Source organism: Chrysochloris asiatica, unplaced genomic scaffold (genome assembly GCF_000296735.1).
Source record: "Chrysochloris asiatica unplaced genomic scaffold, ChrAsi1.0 scaffold00282, whole genome shotgun sequence".
Lineage (NCBI taxonomy): Eukaryota > Metazoa > Chordata > Mammalia > Afrosoricida > Chrysochloridae > Chrysochloris > Chrysochloris asiatica.
This window is the reverse complement of record NW_006408800.1, coordinates 657358-672533: the sequence shown is the minus strand read 5'-3', so window position 1 is coordinate 672533 and position 15176 is coordinate 657358. Positions and strand designations below refer to the sequence as shown.

Genomic DNA, 15176 nt, shown 5'->3' with positions numbered 1-15176 from the left:
TCTGAAGTGTAGGGAGATGTGCATGAACTTCCAAACTTGCAGCTGGTACCCATGTGACCTATCATGGATGTCTAGTTGACCAGAACCGGAACCAAAGAAGATAAAGATGTTTGATAACAAGAACAAGTGAAAAATGTTACAATTTGACAAAGTAGACTTTTGCCTATGAATGCAGTGACTCAAAATTCCAACCAGAATGGAAGAATTCTTCATATCAAAGAACAACCTTATTTCCTCAGTGTACTGGGTTGATAGGGATGAGAAATTTAAAGATGGGCTATCAAAACTTGCGGGGCTTGAAAAGCATGAAGTGGCTGGCGTATGAGCTTTTGAGAGCGTGCTTAGTTGCAGAATGGGGGAGGGGTGAGAAAGACATAGCAAGCAGAAGAGATAAGAAAAGAATATTCTTCAATATTTTGTCTACAAGAGAGATATCAAAAGATGGAGACAGCTGAAATACCCATCAACAGAAGAACGACTAAAAAACTTTGATAACGTACACATAATGAAATACTACAAAGCTGTGATCCATAGTTCATGACTATGAACTTTCAGAAACAGACTTTTTTTTTTTTTTTACTTTTTATTATTCACTCAATGAAAGTTTAAGTACATTTAACTTGTGAGCATTGTTGTTGTTAGGTGCTATTGAGTCAGCACTGACTCATAGCAACCCTTTGCCCAACAGAACAAAACAAACACTGCCTGGTCCTGCGCTAACCTCAGAATCATTGCTATCCTTGAGCCCATTGCTGTGGCTGCTACTGTGCCAATCCATCTGATTGGGGGTCTTCTTCTTTTTCGCTGACCCTCTACTTTACCAAGCATGATATCCTTCTCCTGATAATATGTCCGAAGTATAAGAGACGATGCCTGACCATCCTGGCTTGTAAGGAACATTCTGGCTGTACTTCTTCCAGCAGAGATTATTTGTTCTTTTGGCAGCCCATGGTACTTTTAATATTCTCTTCCAACATCATAACTCAAATGTATCAATTCTTCTGTGGTCTTTCTTATTGATTTTCCTACTTTAACATGCATATGAGGTTATTGAAAATACCATGGCATGGGTGGGTCAGGCACACCTCAATTTCTCATATGGAAATTCAGACTGAAGCTGAAGAAAATGAAAATAAGTCCACGAGAGCCAAATTATGACCTTGAATATATCCCACCTGAATTTAGAGATCATCTGAAGAACAGATTTCATACATAAAACACTAAAGACTGAAGACCAGAAGAGTTATGGGATGACATCAAGAACATCATACAGGAAGAAAGCAAAAAGTCATTAAGAAGACAAGAAAGAAGGAAAGGATCAAAATGGATGTCAGAAGGGACACTGAAACTTGCTTTCCAGCATAGAGATGCTAAAGCAAATAGAAAAATAAGGAGGTAAAAGACTTGAACAGAAAATTTCAAAGGTCAGCTCGAGAAGACAAAGTCAAATATTTCAATAAAAGGTGCAAAGATCTGGCGTCAGAAAACCAAAAGGGAAGAACACGCTCAGCATTTCTCAAGCTAGGGGAACTGAAGAAAAACATTCAAGCCTCGACTTTCGTTATTGAAAGATTCTCTGGGCATTTTATTGAATAATGAAAAAAGCATCAAAAGAAGATGGAAGGAATATACAGTCACTGTATCAAAAGGAAATTATTGATATTCAGCCATTTCAAGTGGTAGCTAGTGATACTGAAGGAGGAAGTCCAAAGTGCATTGAAGGAATTAGCAAAGAACAAGGCACCAGGAATTGGTGGACCAACAATTGAAATCTTTCAAGAAAGTGAGGCAGCACAGGAGGCACTCTATGCCAAGATATTTGGAAGACAACTATCTGGCCAACTGATTGGAAGAGATCCATATTTGTGCCCATTCCAAAGAGGTGACCCAATGGAATGCGGAAATCATTGGACAATCTCTTTGATATCCCATGCGAGTAAAGTTTTGCTAAAGGTACTACAGAAATGGCTGCAAGCATACATTGATGGAGAACATTCAGAGGTTCAAGCCGGATTCAGAAGAGGACGTGGAACAAGGGATATTATTGCTGACATCAGATGGATCTTGGCTGAAAGCAGAGAATATCAGAAAGATGTTGACCTGTGCTTTATTGATGATGCAAAGGCTTCAATTGTGCAGCTCATGACAAGCTATGGATAACATTGTGAAATATGAGTATTCCAGAACACTGAATTGTGCTCATGAGGAAATCTGTACATGGACCAAGGGGCAGTTGTTTGAATAGAACATTGAAAGACTGAATGGTTAAAAATTAGGAAAGGTGTGTGACAGGGTTGTATTTTTTCACCATACAGGGTCATGATAAGTTGGAATGACTCAACAGCACTTAACAGCAATAACAAGTAAATAGAGTAGAAAAGAACAAAGCTGAAATTCAGTTAAGCATTCAGCTTAAGATGGTAGACAAAGACCAACAATGTAAAGTCAAAGAAAGCAGAGAGAAGGAATTTTTTTAAAGAGCAGAAATGAATGAAGTAAAATTAAACATGTGGAAAGAATCAATGAAGCTTTCTTCTTTGAAGAAATTAATAAATTTGATAAACCTCAGGGCAAATGAATCAAAGAAATAACTGAGAATACTTAATTTCAGGAATGAAAAGAGGAAGATTATTATACATCTACACACATTAAACTTATTACTAATAGATCAGTAAACAATGTGCCAAAATATATAATATTGAAGTGAAATGGACAAATTCCTGAAAAATACAATTTAGAAAAATTGACATAAGAAATAAAATGAAAAGGACTCTATCATCCTGGAGTCCTAGTGTGGTGCTGTAGAATAAGTACTTAACTGTTAAGCACTAGGTCAGCAGTTCAAACCTCTCACAGCACTAGGTTAAGCTGTTAAGCACTAGGTCAGCAGTTCAAACCTTTTGCTTCCCAGAAAAGAATAATGCCAATATTACATACACTTTTCCTGACAGGTGTACCTTAGTCCTCAACGTGACAGCTTTACTCCTGAACACTCTAAAGAGGTCTTTTGCAGCAAGTTTGCCTAATGCAACACATCATATGATTTCTTAACTATTGCTTCCATGAGCATTGATTGTTGGACCCAAGTAAAATGACGTCCTTGGCAACTTCAGTCTTTTCTCCATTTATCATAAACTTATCCATTAGTCCAGTAGTGAGGAATTTCATTTTCTTTACTTTGAGGTGCAATCAGTACTGAAGGCTGTAGTCTCTGCTCTTTATCGGTATTTCAAGTCATCTTTGCCTCCAGCAAGCAATGTTGCATCTATCGCAGGTTGTTACCGAGTCTTACTCCTATTTTTATGCCCTGTTCTTCATGTAGTCTAGCTTCTTGGATTATTTGCTCAGCATGCAGATTGAATAAGTACCATGAAAAGATATAACCTTGGCACACACCTTTCCTGATTTTAAACCATTTCAGTAGCCCCTAGTTCCATTGGAACAACTGTCTATTGATCTTTAAGTTCCTCATGAGCACAGTTAAGTATTCTGGAATACCCATTCTTCAAAATGTTATCCATAGCTTGTTATGATCCACAAAGTCAAATGCCTTTTTTTTTTTTTTTTAAATGTTTTATTGTGAATTATGTGATAGTTTACATGGGAGAACATTAGCTTTACATTCATCCTATCATATAACATTTCATTGCCATGTTTACAATCCCCTCCATGAATCGTCAAGCCTGCCCCCCGGTCATCAGCACCCAGCCCCTCTCCCTCTCTGGGTCTAAAGTCCCCAGGCGCTCAGTCTCTCCACGTCATCATCTCTGCCTCCATCTCTGGCATCATTGCTTCTCTGGGTAGGTTTCCGCTCTCCGCTTTTCTCCCTTAATGGTCGCAGGGACCTCTGCTCTTAGACTGCAAGTCAGTCACTCCCATCTTTTTGCTACAAAACATCTACCTTTACATTTCCAACCCTCACAATCAGTCCTGATAAAAATTATTCACTGTTGTAACATAAGAGACCTATCTGCACCTAAAGTCAAATGCCTTTGCATAGTCAATAAAGCACAAGTAAACTTTTTGGTATTTTCTGTTTTCAGCCAAGATCCATCTGACATCAGCAATGATATACCAGTTCTACATCCTCTTCTGATTCAGGCTTGAATTTCTGGCAGCTCCTTGTTGATATACTGTTGCAAATTTTTTAAATTATCTTCAGAAAACTTTTACCTGAATGTGATATTAATGATACTGTTCAGTGATTTCCTTATTCCATTGGGTCACCTTTCTTTGGAGTGGGCACAAATATAGATCTCTTCCAATAACTACCTTCCAAATTTCTTTGGCATAGACAAGCCTCTCCAGTGATGCATCAGTTTACTGAATCATTTCAGTTGGTATCTCATCATTTCCTGGATCCTTGTTCAGTTTAGCTTAGATTTCAATACCATCACTTTTTTTTTTATTTTAAATGTTTTATTGTGAATTATATGATAGTTTACATGAGAGAACCTCAGTTCCATATTCATTCCATCGTATATCATTACATTGCAATGGTTCCAATCCCCTCCATGCATCGTCTTCCGACCAAAGGGCATATCTTAGAAGCCCATGCTCTACCCTCCCCTCTCCCCCCTCAGTCTTCGGCCCACAGTTCCTCTCCCTCTCTGGATCCAAAGTCCCCAGCCGCTTCATCCCTTCATGTCATCATCTCTGTCTCCATATCAGGCATCCCCAGTTCTCTGGGTGGGGTCCTGTTCTCGGCTTTTGTCTATTGGTGGTCCCAGGGACCTCCGCTCCTAGACTGGAGAAATAATTGCTCTCTTCCTTGCTACAAAACATCTACCCTTGCATTTCCAACACTCACAGTCCGTCTTGATAACCATTATTCACTACAGTATCACACGTAACCCATCTGTATTTCATTTCATCAGCTCCACCTAGACAAATTGGATAGTACTCACTGGTGATTCTGCCTTCCTCCATGCCCCCTAGTTCTAGGTTCCCTCTTGAAAGCTTGTAAGCCAGTTGCTTCTTGCCTTTGTAGTCCCTCCCTCCCCATTTGGTATCCAATGTTCAAGTTGACCCTCTCTGTCTACTCTGTGTGCGGAGGGGGTGGGAATGTTTCTTGCTGTAAGGATTTGTTGCCTCTTTTGTGTCACTGAGTTCGTATGCATAGGTCAAGTTCATCAGCTTGGATCAGCTCAATCTTCTTCCCCCCCACCCCCCTCTTTCTTCTCCTGGTTGAGCTCTGATCATCCAGTCATCCAGTCCCGGTCACGTGGGTGTCATCTGCAAGTGTGGGTGTTCTTGTGCACATGCCCTCTCTTCCCATCAGCCGGCAGCTCCATTCTCCACTTGAGTCCTCCGTGGCCACGTCACTGACTCTGGACCCAGGAGTCGCCAGGTCTCCTTGCACTGCTTGCCAACCAGATCCCCAACCGGGTCCACAGAAGCCCTCTGAATATTGTGAGGCTTAGCTCGCCGCTTCATTGCTGCCTTTACCCCATTTCTCCCCAACGGCGATGTGTGTGTTTAACAATCCGAGCATGCATTTCCACCGAGTCTCAGTTTTTTTGGGGGGGCGATACCATCACTTCTTGAAATGATTGAACATCAGCCTTTTTTTTTTTGCACAATGACTCTGTTATCCCTCCCACCTTTTAATGCTTCCTGTATCATTCAATATTTTCCCATAGAGTCTTTCCTGAGATGGTCTCTAAATTCAACTTCAGCCTGAATTTACATATGAGCAATTGATGGTCTCATCCACAGTCAGCCTCTGGTCTTGTTTTGGCTAATGATACTGAACTTCTGCATTGTCTCCTCCCACCAATATAGTTCATATGATGTAGGTGTGTTCCATCTGGTGAGGTTCGTGTGTATAGTTGTCATTTATGTTGTTGATAAAAGGTATTTACAATGAATAACTAATTGGTCTTGCAACATTTTATCATGTGATTTCCAGAATGATTTCTATCACCAATGCCATATTTTCCAACTGCCAGTCATTCCTCTTTGTTTCCAACTTTCACATTCCAGTTACAGATAATTATAATAATAATTATCCTTGCATATTGATTGTACGTTTGGTCAATTTCAGACTAAAGAAGTTGACAGAGTTCTTCAGTTTCATCATTGCTGGCTTAGTGGTTGGTGTGTACAGTGGAACAATGTGGTATTAACTTGTCTTCTTTAACTTGTTCCTTGCAGGAACAACAAAATACTTTCACATTCCACATTCCACATTCCACCTATTAATGGATATTTGCAGCTGTTTCTTCTCATTTTGAGTCCTGCCTGATGAACAAATGAAGGTTCAGAAAGCTTTCCTCCATCCACACTATTATGGTCAACTCTACTTTAAGGAGGCAGCTCTTTCCCAGACATATTTTGAATGCCTTCCAACCTGAGGGGTTCATCTTCCAGCACTATAGCAGACAATGTTCTGCTTCTATTCATAACATTTTAATTGCCTAAACATTCAGAAGTGATCCACCTCTTCTTCTTCCTAACCTGTCTTAGTCTAGAAACTCAATTGAAATTTGTCCACCATGTGTGGCCCTGCTGGTATTTAAAATACCAGTAGCATAGCTTCCAGTAGCACACAAGTCACCACAGTAGGATGAATTGACAGATGAGTGCTGGAGAAATACTATATGATCCAGCAGTTCTACTACTAGGCATATATTCTATAGAAATAAAACTTCATCACAGCACTATTCACAATAGCATGAAGATGGAAACAATTTAAATGCCCATCAACAGATGCATGAATAAATCAGTGGTACATACACACAATGGAATACTACACAAGGTTAAAAATAATGATGAATCTACAAAACACCTCCAGGATATCCCTGGAGGACATTATGCTGAGTGAAATTAGTCAAGTACAAAAGGACAAATATTGTTTGAGAGCATTATTATAAAAAGTCACAAAAAAGATTTTAATACTAAAAGAAACATTATTTGATGGCTACCAAAGTTGAGAGGGGAAGGAAAGATACCTAGAGGATAGATACTAACTTGACTGAAGGGAAAGGCAAAATATAACAAGAAAGTGGTCAGCAAAAAATGCTGAAGGCAGGGATTCGGGACAAGATGGCAGAATAGCAGATGCATTCAGCAGGCCTTCTGCAACAAAGACATGGGGATCCTGGAACCCTGAGATTCAGAGACTAGGAAAGAGAGGTAAATTGAGTGCCAACTGCAAGAGGAAGCAGAACAGGAACACTGAGAGAGAAGAAAATGGTTAGGATGTCCACTGTCATGGAGCAGTGCACACCCATCTTGAGCTTTTCCAGCAGCTGTTAATCCGGCAGCCTGTAGGCACAGACATGGCTGGAAGTTGGCACCAAAGAGTGTGCAGTTCTCTCTTGTTCCATGCCTTCCTGGTAGCTGAGTGTGTGTCCAGCCTCTGCTCTCACTAACCCAGAAGCCAATGCCGCTCCCTCAGGTACAGCCTCGGCTCTGCCTGGGATTGGGCATAGGAGTGCCTCCCCTGTTTCTGGAGGTGTGTGATCCTGCCCTGTACTGAACTACACAAACAGCAAACAGAGAACTGGATTCACAATTGCTGTCTCTATCACATCCAACAGGAGACAGATGGTGAGTGCCTACGAACATACCAACATACAATCATCAATTAAATATAAACACAACAACACCACATAATTTGGAGAAATCAGGCAATGCAGGCTACACAAAGAAACAAGACAGAGTGCCTCAAACAAGTGACCAAAATAGAGAATCAGAAAATATATTACTAGAAATGGTATCAGAACCACTTGATAAGAAATTTTAAATAATGATATTTAGGTACCTTCAACAGATTGAGAAAAAGACCAAGGAATGCAAGGAGAACACAGGAAAGAAAAAAAAAAAACTTTACAAGAATTCAGGAAAACACTACACAAGAACAGACTGATTGATTCAATAAATTAAAAAAAGGAAACCAAACAAAAACAGCAGTTAGAAAGTAAGATTAATTCTAAGACTTTAGAAATAGTACATTGGAAGGTCAAAAATTAGAATTGAATCAAAGTAAGGCTGAATTACTGCTAGAGAGAAAATCAGAATAAAGAATGAAAAATCCAAAGAAAACCTAAGATTTATGTGGTACACTATCAAGAGGAATAACTTAACGTTTGATTGGGATTCCAGAACAGGAAAATACAAACAAAAAACAGAGAAAATTATCCAAGAGTTGTTGGAAGAAAACTTCCCTAACATGAGGAAAGATGAGAAGATAGCCATTCAAGAAATTATCTAAACTCCAAATAGCACAGACCCCTAAAGAAAATGCCCAAGATATAATCAAACTTTCCAAAAGCAAAGACAAGGAAAGAATCCTGAGAGCAGCTCAAGAAAAACAGAGTTACTTTTAACAAAGCTCTGATTTTGCAGCAGAAACCATGCAGCCAAGAAGACAATGGATTGACTTATATAAAACTCTGAGTGTAAAGAATTGCCAACCAAGCATCATATACCCAGCAAAATTGTCCATTAAATATCATGGCGAATTCAGGACATTTCCAAATAAACAGAAAGTAAAAGAATTTGCAAAAACCAGATCAACCTTCCAAAACATAGTAAAGGAAGTCTTTGGACAGAGAACTACCAAAGAACAGCAGCAGAAAACAACCTGAAACTAACATACATGACAATATCTCCCAGAACTCAATCCATCTATAAAAGTATTCAAAGTAAAACAAACATACAAGACTGAAAATATGGAGCCAGAGATACCAGTTTACAACAAAAATATGAAGTAAAGAGAGGGAATAATTTCATTCCAGAACTTCAAAATGATGATGAAATAAAGTAGATATCAAGAAAATAAATAAATAAAATAAACCTAACTATAACCCTAAAAGCTGCAGTTCTGGTGTGGTGCTGTGGGTTAATGTGTCAGACTGCAAAACTGTTTGAACCACAAGGTTGGCTGTTCAAGCTCACCAGCTGCTCCTTGGAAATCCTATACAGGGTCTCTATGGGTCAGAACTGACTCGACAGCTCTTAACAACAGCAATGTTAAGTGGAGAGAAAAAGAAGAAAACAATATACTGTATGATTTCAACTACATAAAAAAAAATGTACATACATGAAAGAAACCCTGGTAGAAAACGTGCTAAAGAAAGCATAGATGATTTTTAAAATGTTCTTCTATGTTTCAGTATTTAGTTATTTGTCTTCTTTAAAATATCAATTGTTTACTAACTGGTAAGACATTTTCCCATTATCTCTGTTGATAGTAGATGAACTCATTTACATTTCATTATAAGGAACTATTGTAATTTTTTGAGCCTCTGGGTAGCACAAATGGTTAAGTGCTGAACTAACAGTTGAAAGATGGGTAGTTCAAATCCACCCAGGGGCATCTGAGAAGTGAGGACTGGCAAGTTGTTTCCAAAAGGCACAGCTGTGGATCAGTTCTACTCTGCACACTCGGGGTTGCCAGGAGTTAGGATCAACATGATGGCAACATACAACAGCATAATGTTCTAGAGGCTGTCACCATAATTTATGTGATTTAAGTTACATTTAAAATCAGGAATCAGATGTTTTTTGTGCTTTTTCTTTTCTGATTCTTCTGTTTTGAATTTGATATATTGAATATGTATAAAGTCAGAATATGTTAATAGAGCCAAAATGTGTTCAAGAGATAGGTCAATACTCAAACCATTGTAACTCTAGATTTCATGTTCTTCATGCTCCTGCTCATGTGACCAGTTTGCAGCACTGTAATTTCAAGAGTTTAGAAAAGACCTCAGTGTCTGTCAATAAGGATACTGAATACATAAATTATGATACTTTGGAAGCGTAATTTGGCAAGATGCAGAAGATGCTACCATTTGTGTTAATAAAAGGGAATGGTGTCGGGGACCAGCCTCAACATAGGGGTTCGGTTCACGAGGAGGAGATACCTGGCGGCGATAGAGATAGCGAAAGAATATACAGACAGACAGGAGGAGGGAGACAATGAGGCACCCCAAAGCCAGGGTGGATACATCACTGGTGGGCAGACTTGGGGAGTACAGGCATCGTGGCCTCTGCAGGCAGCAACTCACTGCCCTGCAATCTTTACTGCATGCCCTCCAACCTGTAATGCACTGCAATCTTTACTGCATGCCCTCCATCTTGTAATGCATACCTGGGGAGGCCTGGGCCTCTGTTTTATTTAGGGGAGGAGCTTCACACCAAGCTGGGAGGGACTAAAACAGGATACAGCTAGCATCAGTAATTTTCCAGACATTCAAGTAACTTTACATCGTACTTCGCTGGTTCGAATCCCAGGCCCGCAACTTGGTTTCTCGGGCTCAGTTAACATATCTATAGCCCCTGAGCTCAGTTGGGGGAAGGTGAGAGATAAGGACAAAAGCTTGGGCGGAGTCCCACTGTTTTGGCTTCCTGAGCCAGGTTTTCAGGAACTTGACTGAATAGCTAACACTTGGGAGAGATTCAGGGAGGATGGCTTTTTTGTCTGTAGAACAAAGAACTGTGAAGTAGCAAAAATATTTTTAGTTAATCCTTTGGAGAAAGGCTTGACCTTTGAAACCTTTAGTCTAGGCTTTAGGAGGTTCTAATATTTCTCTGTGAATAATAAGGGCTCATATTTGCAATTGATAAAACATAACCGGATATTAAGATGAAAAACAATTTGCCATTAACTGCCAAGTGGCTAGATCTGTTACACTTGGCCCTATAGGGCCTCGAACCTCTGACCAGGCTCACACGGTCTGCAACAGAGTGGGACAAATACATATTCATATTTAGTTGTGTAAATATACAAAGAAGTTTGTGGAAAAATTTAATTCTCTTTTCATTCCATTTTTCCAATAACGTTTTGTTGTTGTTAAATGCTGTTGAGTCAGTTCCTACCCATTGTGACCGTGTATAGGGTTTCCTAGGAGTGGATGGTGGGCACAAACTAACAATATTGTGGTTCAAACTGACTTTACAGTCCAGTGCATTAACCCACAGCACCGCACCAGGACTCCCATGAACTTTTTGAAGCCCCCTTTTATAACACCCCTGAAAGGAAACACAGGATTTAGGTAATCAGAATCCACTTAACAACAACAACTTCACTTTTATACTTTTGGGTTTTGAGTCATCCATATATATTACTAAGGAGCTATCAGCCATTCTGCGTAGAAAGATGAGGCTTTGGCCTCCCTTAAAGATTTACAGCCTCAAGAAACCCTGTACAGGATGACTATGAGTCGGAACTTACTCTATGACACACCACCACCACCATATATTTAAAAATAAGTAAAAATCCCTGCTTCTTGATTTTTCTCTGACCATGCAACTACTTTGTTCATAGATTTTTAATTTAGTGTTTTTTAATTTATATGTGCAAACTGAATATATATGCTTGTGATTTTAAGAAAATGCAATCTCTCTCCCGTTCCTGAACCCTGACCTCCTAACCCCCTTAGGTAGCCCCTGTTCCTGGTTCCTTTTTAATTCTTTCCACTTTTTCTCCTCTAGTGCCCTGCTAACCCTGAGCACGAAGTAGGTTCTTTGTCCTACCAAAACTAAATCTGAAAATAAGGATCTCATTTTAGTAACCAGGTCTTTTGTGGGTATTTTTGGAAGCCTCGTATTTCCACCCAAATTACAGCTTCTGTTACAGCCCTTGGTTTCTGCCACATGATCATTACCCTCCCACCCTAATCACAGTCCACCACTCAGTAGTTAAATGTGCAAATTCCTTTGTGACTTTGAAATACAGCTTTCATGTGATCCTAAGGAGTTGTGAACAGATGAGGACCCCTAGCAGCAGCGTCTGTGTTTTCCGCACCTGTAACTGTCTAGAATGCTTCTTACGTTGCCATCATCAACGTGCTCGGGAGGTGTTAGGGGAATGAGTCATGGGTGCTTGTGAAAGAGCTGGACCTTTTGGGAAAGATCATCTCAGGAATGTTTTGTCAAATTCAAGAACCTTGTCTACATCTGCTGATCCTGGCCAGCTTGGGAGAGGCTTGGAAGGTACACAGCCTGGCATGGGGCGGCCGGCCCTCAATGCAGGTGTAGGGGCTGGCACTCTGGTTAGCAAGGGTGATGGTTAAAAGTAAACATTGCTTCTCTGGGTCACAATGTACTACCAAATCAAAGTCAAAATTTCATACAACAGCGGCAGGACCACTTCTGACTCTAACTGTCTCCCACCCACACACCCAGACTTGTAGCAACCTCAGCCCACGGTGTACAGTATGCTGGCCAGTAGGAGCCCCGCTCTGGAATTTAGGGAAACCAGAAGTAACTAGGCTGAAGAGCCAGCTGTGGGAGGGAGACTTGGGCCCGAGCCCACAGCATGTTCAAACTGAACCCTCTTGCTTTGCAGGGAAGTTAAAGGAATGGAGTCTGATTTTGTATGGCACAGCTGAGCACCCATACAACACCTTCAGTTCCCACCAGTCACGCTCACGGATGCTAGAGCTAGCCAGCCCAGAGCTGGAGCCATCCAAGGTAGCTGTGCTCCCAGGCCAGGCCGAGGTCCCCGAGGAGGAGGAAGAGTACACAGGTAATGTGTCTGAAGCAGGAGGAGCCAGCTAGCCACAGTGGTGTTTGCTTTTCCACTGCAGCTCTTACCATGTGGGCTGCTCCTGGCCAGAGGTGGGGTGATGATTGTGTGCCTGCTCGGTCCTGGACATTATAATAATGATGGTAATTTGCACTCACACAGCTTCTCCCATCCCAGGCTCTCCTAGTATTTTACAGATGAGTAAGTATGCTTCAAACCAGTAAGTATTCTCCCCTCTTCCCAGACTGGGAAACTGAGGCCCTATATGCCCAACCAGAACACAGCTCTGCTTCCTGGTCAGCTCGCCTCCTCCTGAGGTACTGCCTGTCCCACTCAGGCTCCTGTCTCCCTTTTAAGCCCACCCACATTCGGTCCTTGGAGGTTGATAATAGACCCAGCCCTCTGGGGTTGGATATACAGAGTCAGGAAAGGAGCTACAATTAGAGATCTGGACCGAGGCTCTAAGAGCTGTGATTAGAGACTGAGAACAAGAGCTCAAGACAGTCAGTCTGTAGATACTGATGCTGCATGAAAAAAGCCCTTACCAGTCTCACAGGTGGTAGAGACACCTTTGCAAATCCACTGTCTTTGTTGCCATGTGGTGCTGGCCCCAGCGTGCCTTATCAGGGTCACCGAGCCCTACAGTACTCAGCAGTGGGCTCCAGACTTCCAGCTGCTGGGCTGGGCACATTTTTTATTAGCATGTTCGATAGAAAGCAGTCGCCTTCTCAGGGAGCCATCCCACACAGGTTTGTGAGAGGCTGCCATGGTTCTGGTTTGGCATATTTTCTTGAGCTAAGTATTACAGCTACATGATAAATGATGGGTGATATCTCAGAAGGCTGGTGCTCTGAATTCTGTCATCACTTCTGAAAAAACATTACAGAATGGAGAATTCCACCAATACCAATCAAGCATAAATTGTGGTCGATTCCATTTTAAATTTCTGCTTTGAAACCGAGCATTGAATTATGTATGGACTAATCTTCTCAGTTCCCCCTTGTGATTCATAAATGGCAGCAAGATTCTGTAATTATTTTTTTAAAAAACAACTGTGTTCCCCTGGGAATATGTTCTTGGCTTTACCTTGTACACTGGACACCCACTATGATATGGTTCTGCAGGTTCATTCTCCCACCTTTACTGAACCTGGTAGAGCCCAACCTGAGGGCTCAGGGCCCAGGTGGAACAAGTGTACCAGTAGCAATAGGAAAAGCCTGAAGAAGACTAAGCCAGCACAGCAGAGAGAGCACTCCACTGTGGGCATATGGGGGAGGGAGAATCCTTGTGGGTTACCAGGGCAGCTGGGGAAGTAGAAAACAGGACAGGCTATGGGGTAAAGCACTCCTTGCATCCTGGGTGGAAGCAGCTTTGGTCATTAGACTGGGTTCAGAGGCCCAGGGAGAGAGAAGGGGTGGGCTTGACGTGGAGCAATGACTAGGAAAAACTTTACCAGAGCCACTCAGTAGTTTTTGCAAAGGAAGTCTAGTGCAGGGTCATAGTGAGCTGAAACAGTCTACAGCTCAGCACTCCAGGACTCACTCCCCAGAGCAGACCAGTACCCCCCAGACCCTCCTTGGTCTCCTTGTACCCTACCCTCACCCCATGTCTCCTGTGTTATGGTGAGGCTCTGGTGCACTGACCCTCAGCTAAACCCTCCTGTGCCTTTGGAAATCCATCTGATACATAACAGCCCTTTAGCCAGCCACTCCCCACTTGCTTATTTGTGTGCTTTACCCTGGATTCACTCCACAAAGGATTTAAGGTGGTATTTTCAAATAAACTTGTGACAGTGTAACACAGTGGTTCAGGAGAGTGCTGTGAGCTGTAGTAATGGCGCTCCGCTTGCACACAGAGCCTCCTGTTATGAGTGACGGGAAGCTGCATAGGAAGCCATTGGTTCTTGGAGGAACAGCCACACTCATTGAGATGAGAGGAAAAGCAGACATAAATGCACATTGCAGAACAGATCACATATACTCTCCCAGAGAATAAGTTGCAGCTGCCCAAAGAGAAACACACGCATTCTTAGGAGTGATGGAGAGGCTGGGTAGGATGGCCAGGGATTAAATTCAAGAATGCTTGATGTGAGAGATGACTCTTGATATTTGGCTTCTGAAAACACTTCAAGTAGAGAGCCATCTGGGGAGACTGCTCTGCCCCATCAGCCCCCGAATTTCACCTTCTGCTCATGCCCAGGGCTTCCCCTCAGCAGGCCCCACAGAGTGGAGAAGGGCTAGGGTCAAGTCCACGCACACAGGGAGAGAGAGGATCCCACTCCAGGCCCCTCCCGGCTGTCCAGTCCTGGGCAGCAAGTATTCTGTGTGTCCTCTTTTCATCTGCTTGCATATGATCCATCACTCATCCTTCCATCATGTGGCAAATGTTCACATGATTCTAGGAGTCACTACAGCAATGACCAACTGGCACAAATCCCTTTTCCCACACCTGTAAGAATTAAGGACAGTGGTCTCTCCTCCCTGTGCCCCCCAAACCTTCTCAAGATTGAGGAAACTATTCACTATTATCAAACAAATGGAGCAAGCATGGCAGGGAAAAGGCTGTAGGGTCATTGGGTCACATGTGTTATCATGGCCCACTGCAGGGCTGGAGACTAGTGCCCAAGCATGTGTGTTTGGGGCTCAGTGGGTTATTAAACGGTGCAGTGCAGCAACGCAGTTCTGTGGGTGTCTCCATA

General features: G+C 41.9%; 1 protein-coding gene across 2 annotated transcripts in view; it reads left to right on the top strand.

Annotated features, from left to right (window-relative positions):
- The window catches only part of PCSK6 (proprotein convertase subtilisin/kexin type 6), a 358296-nt gene that overhangs the window by 302319 nt on the left and 40801 nt on the right, over positions 1-15176 (top strand). The window contains exons 14-15 of one of the 2 annotated variants that reach the window (XM_006874526.1): positions 12299-12478; positions 12641-12679. In XM_006874526.1, coding sequence (XP_006874588.1) covers positions 12299-12478; positions 12641-12679 — 219 coding nt within the window. The remainder of the gene's footprint in view (positions 1-12298; positions 12479-12640; positions 12680-15176) is intronic. The other variant, XM_006874527.1, reaches the window with a different exon arrangement.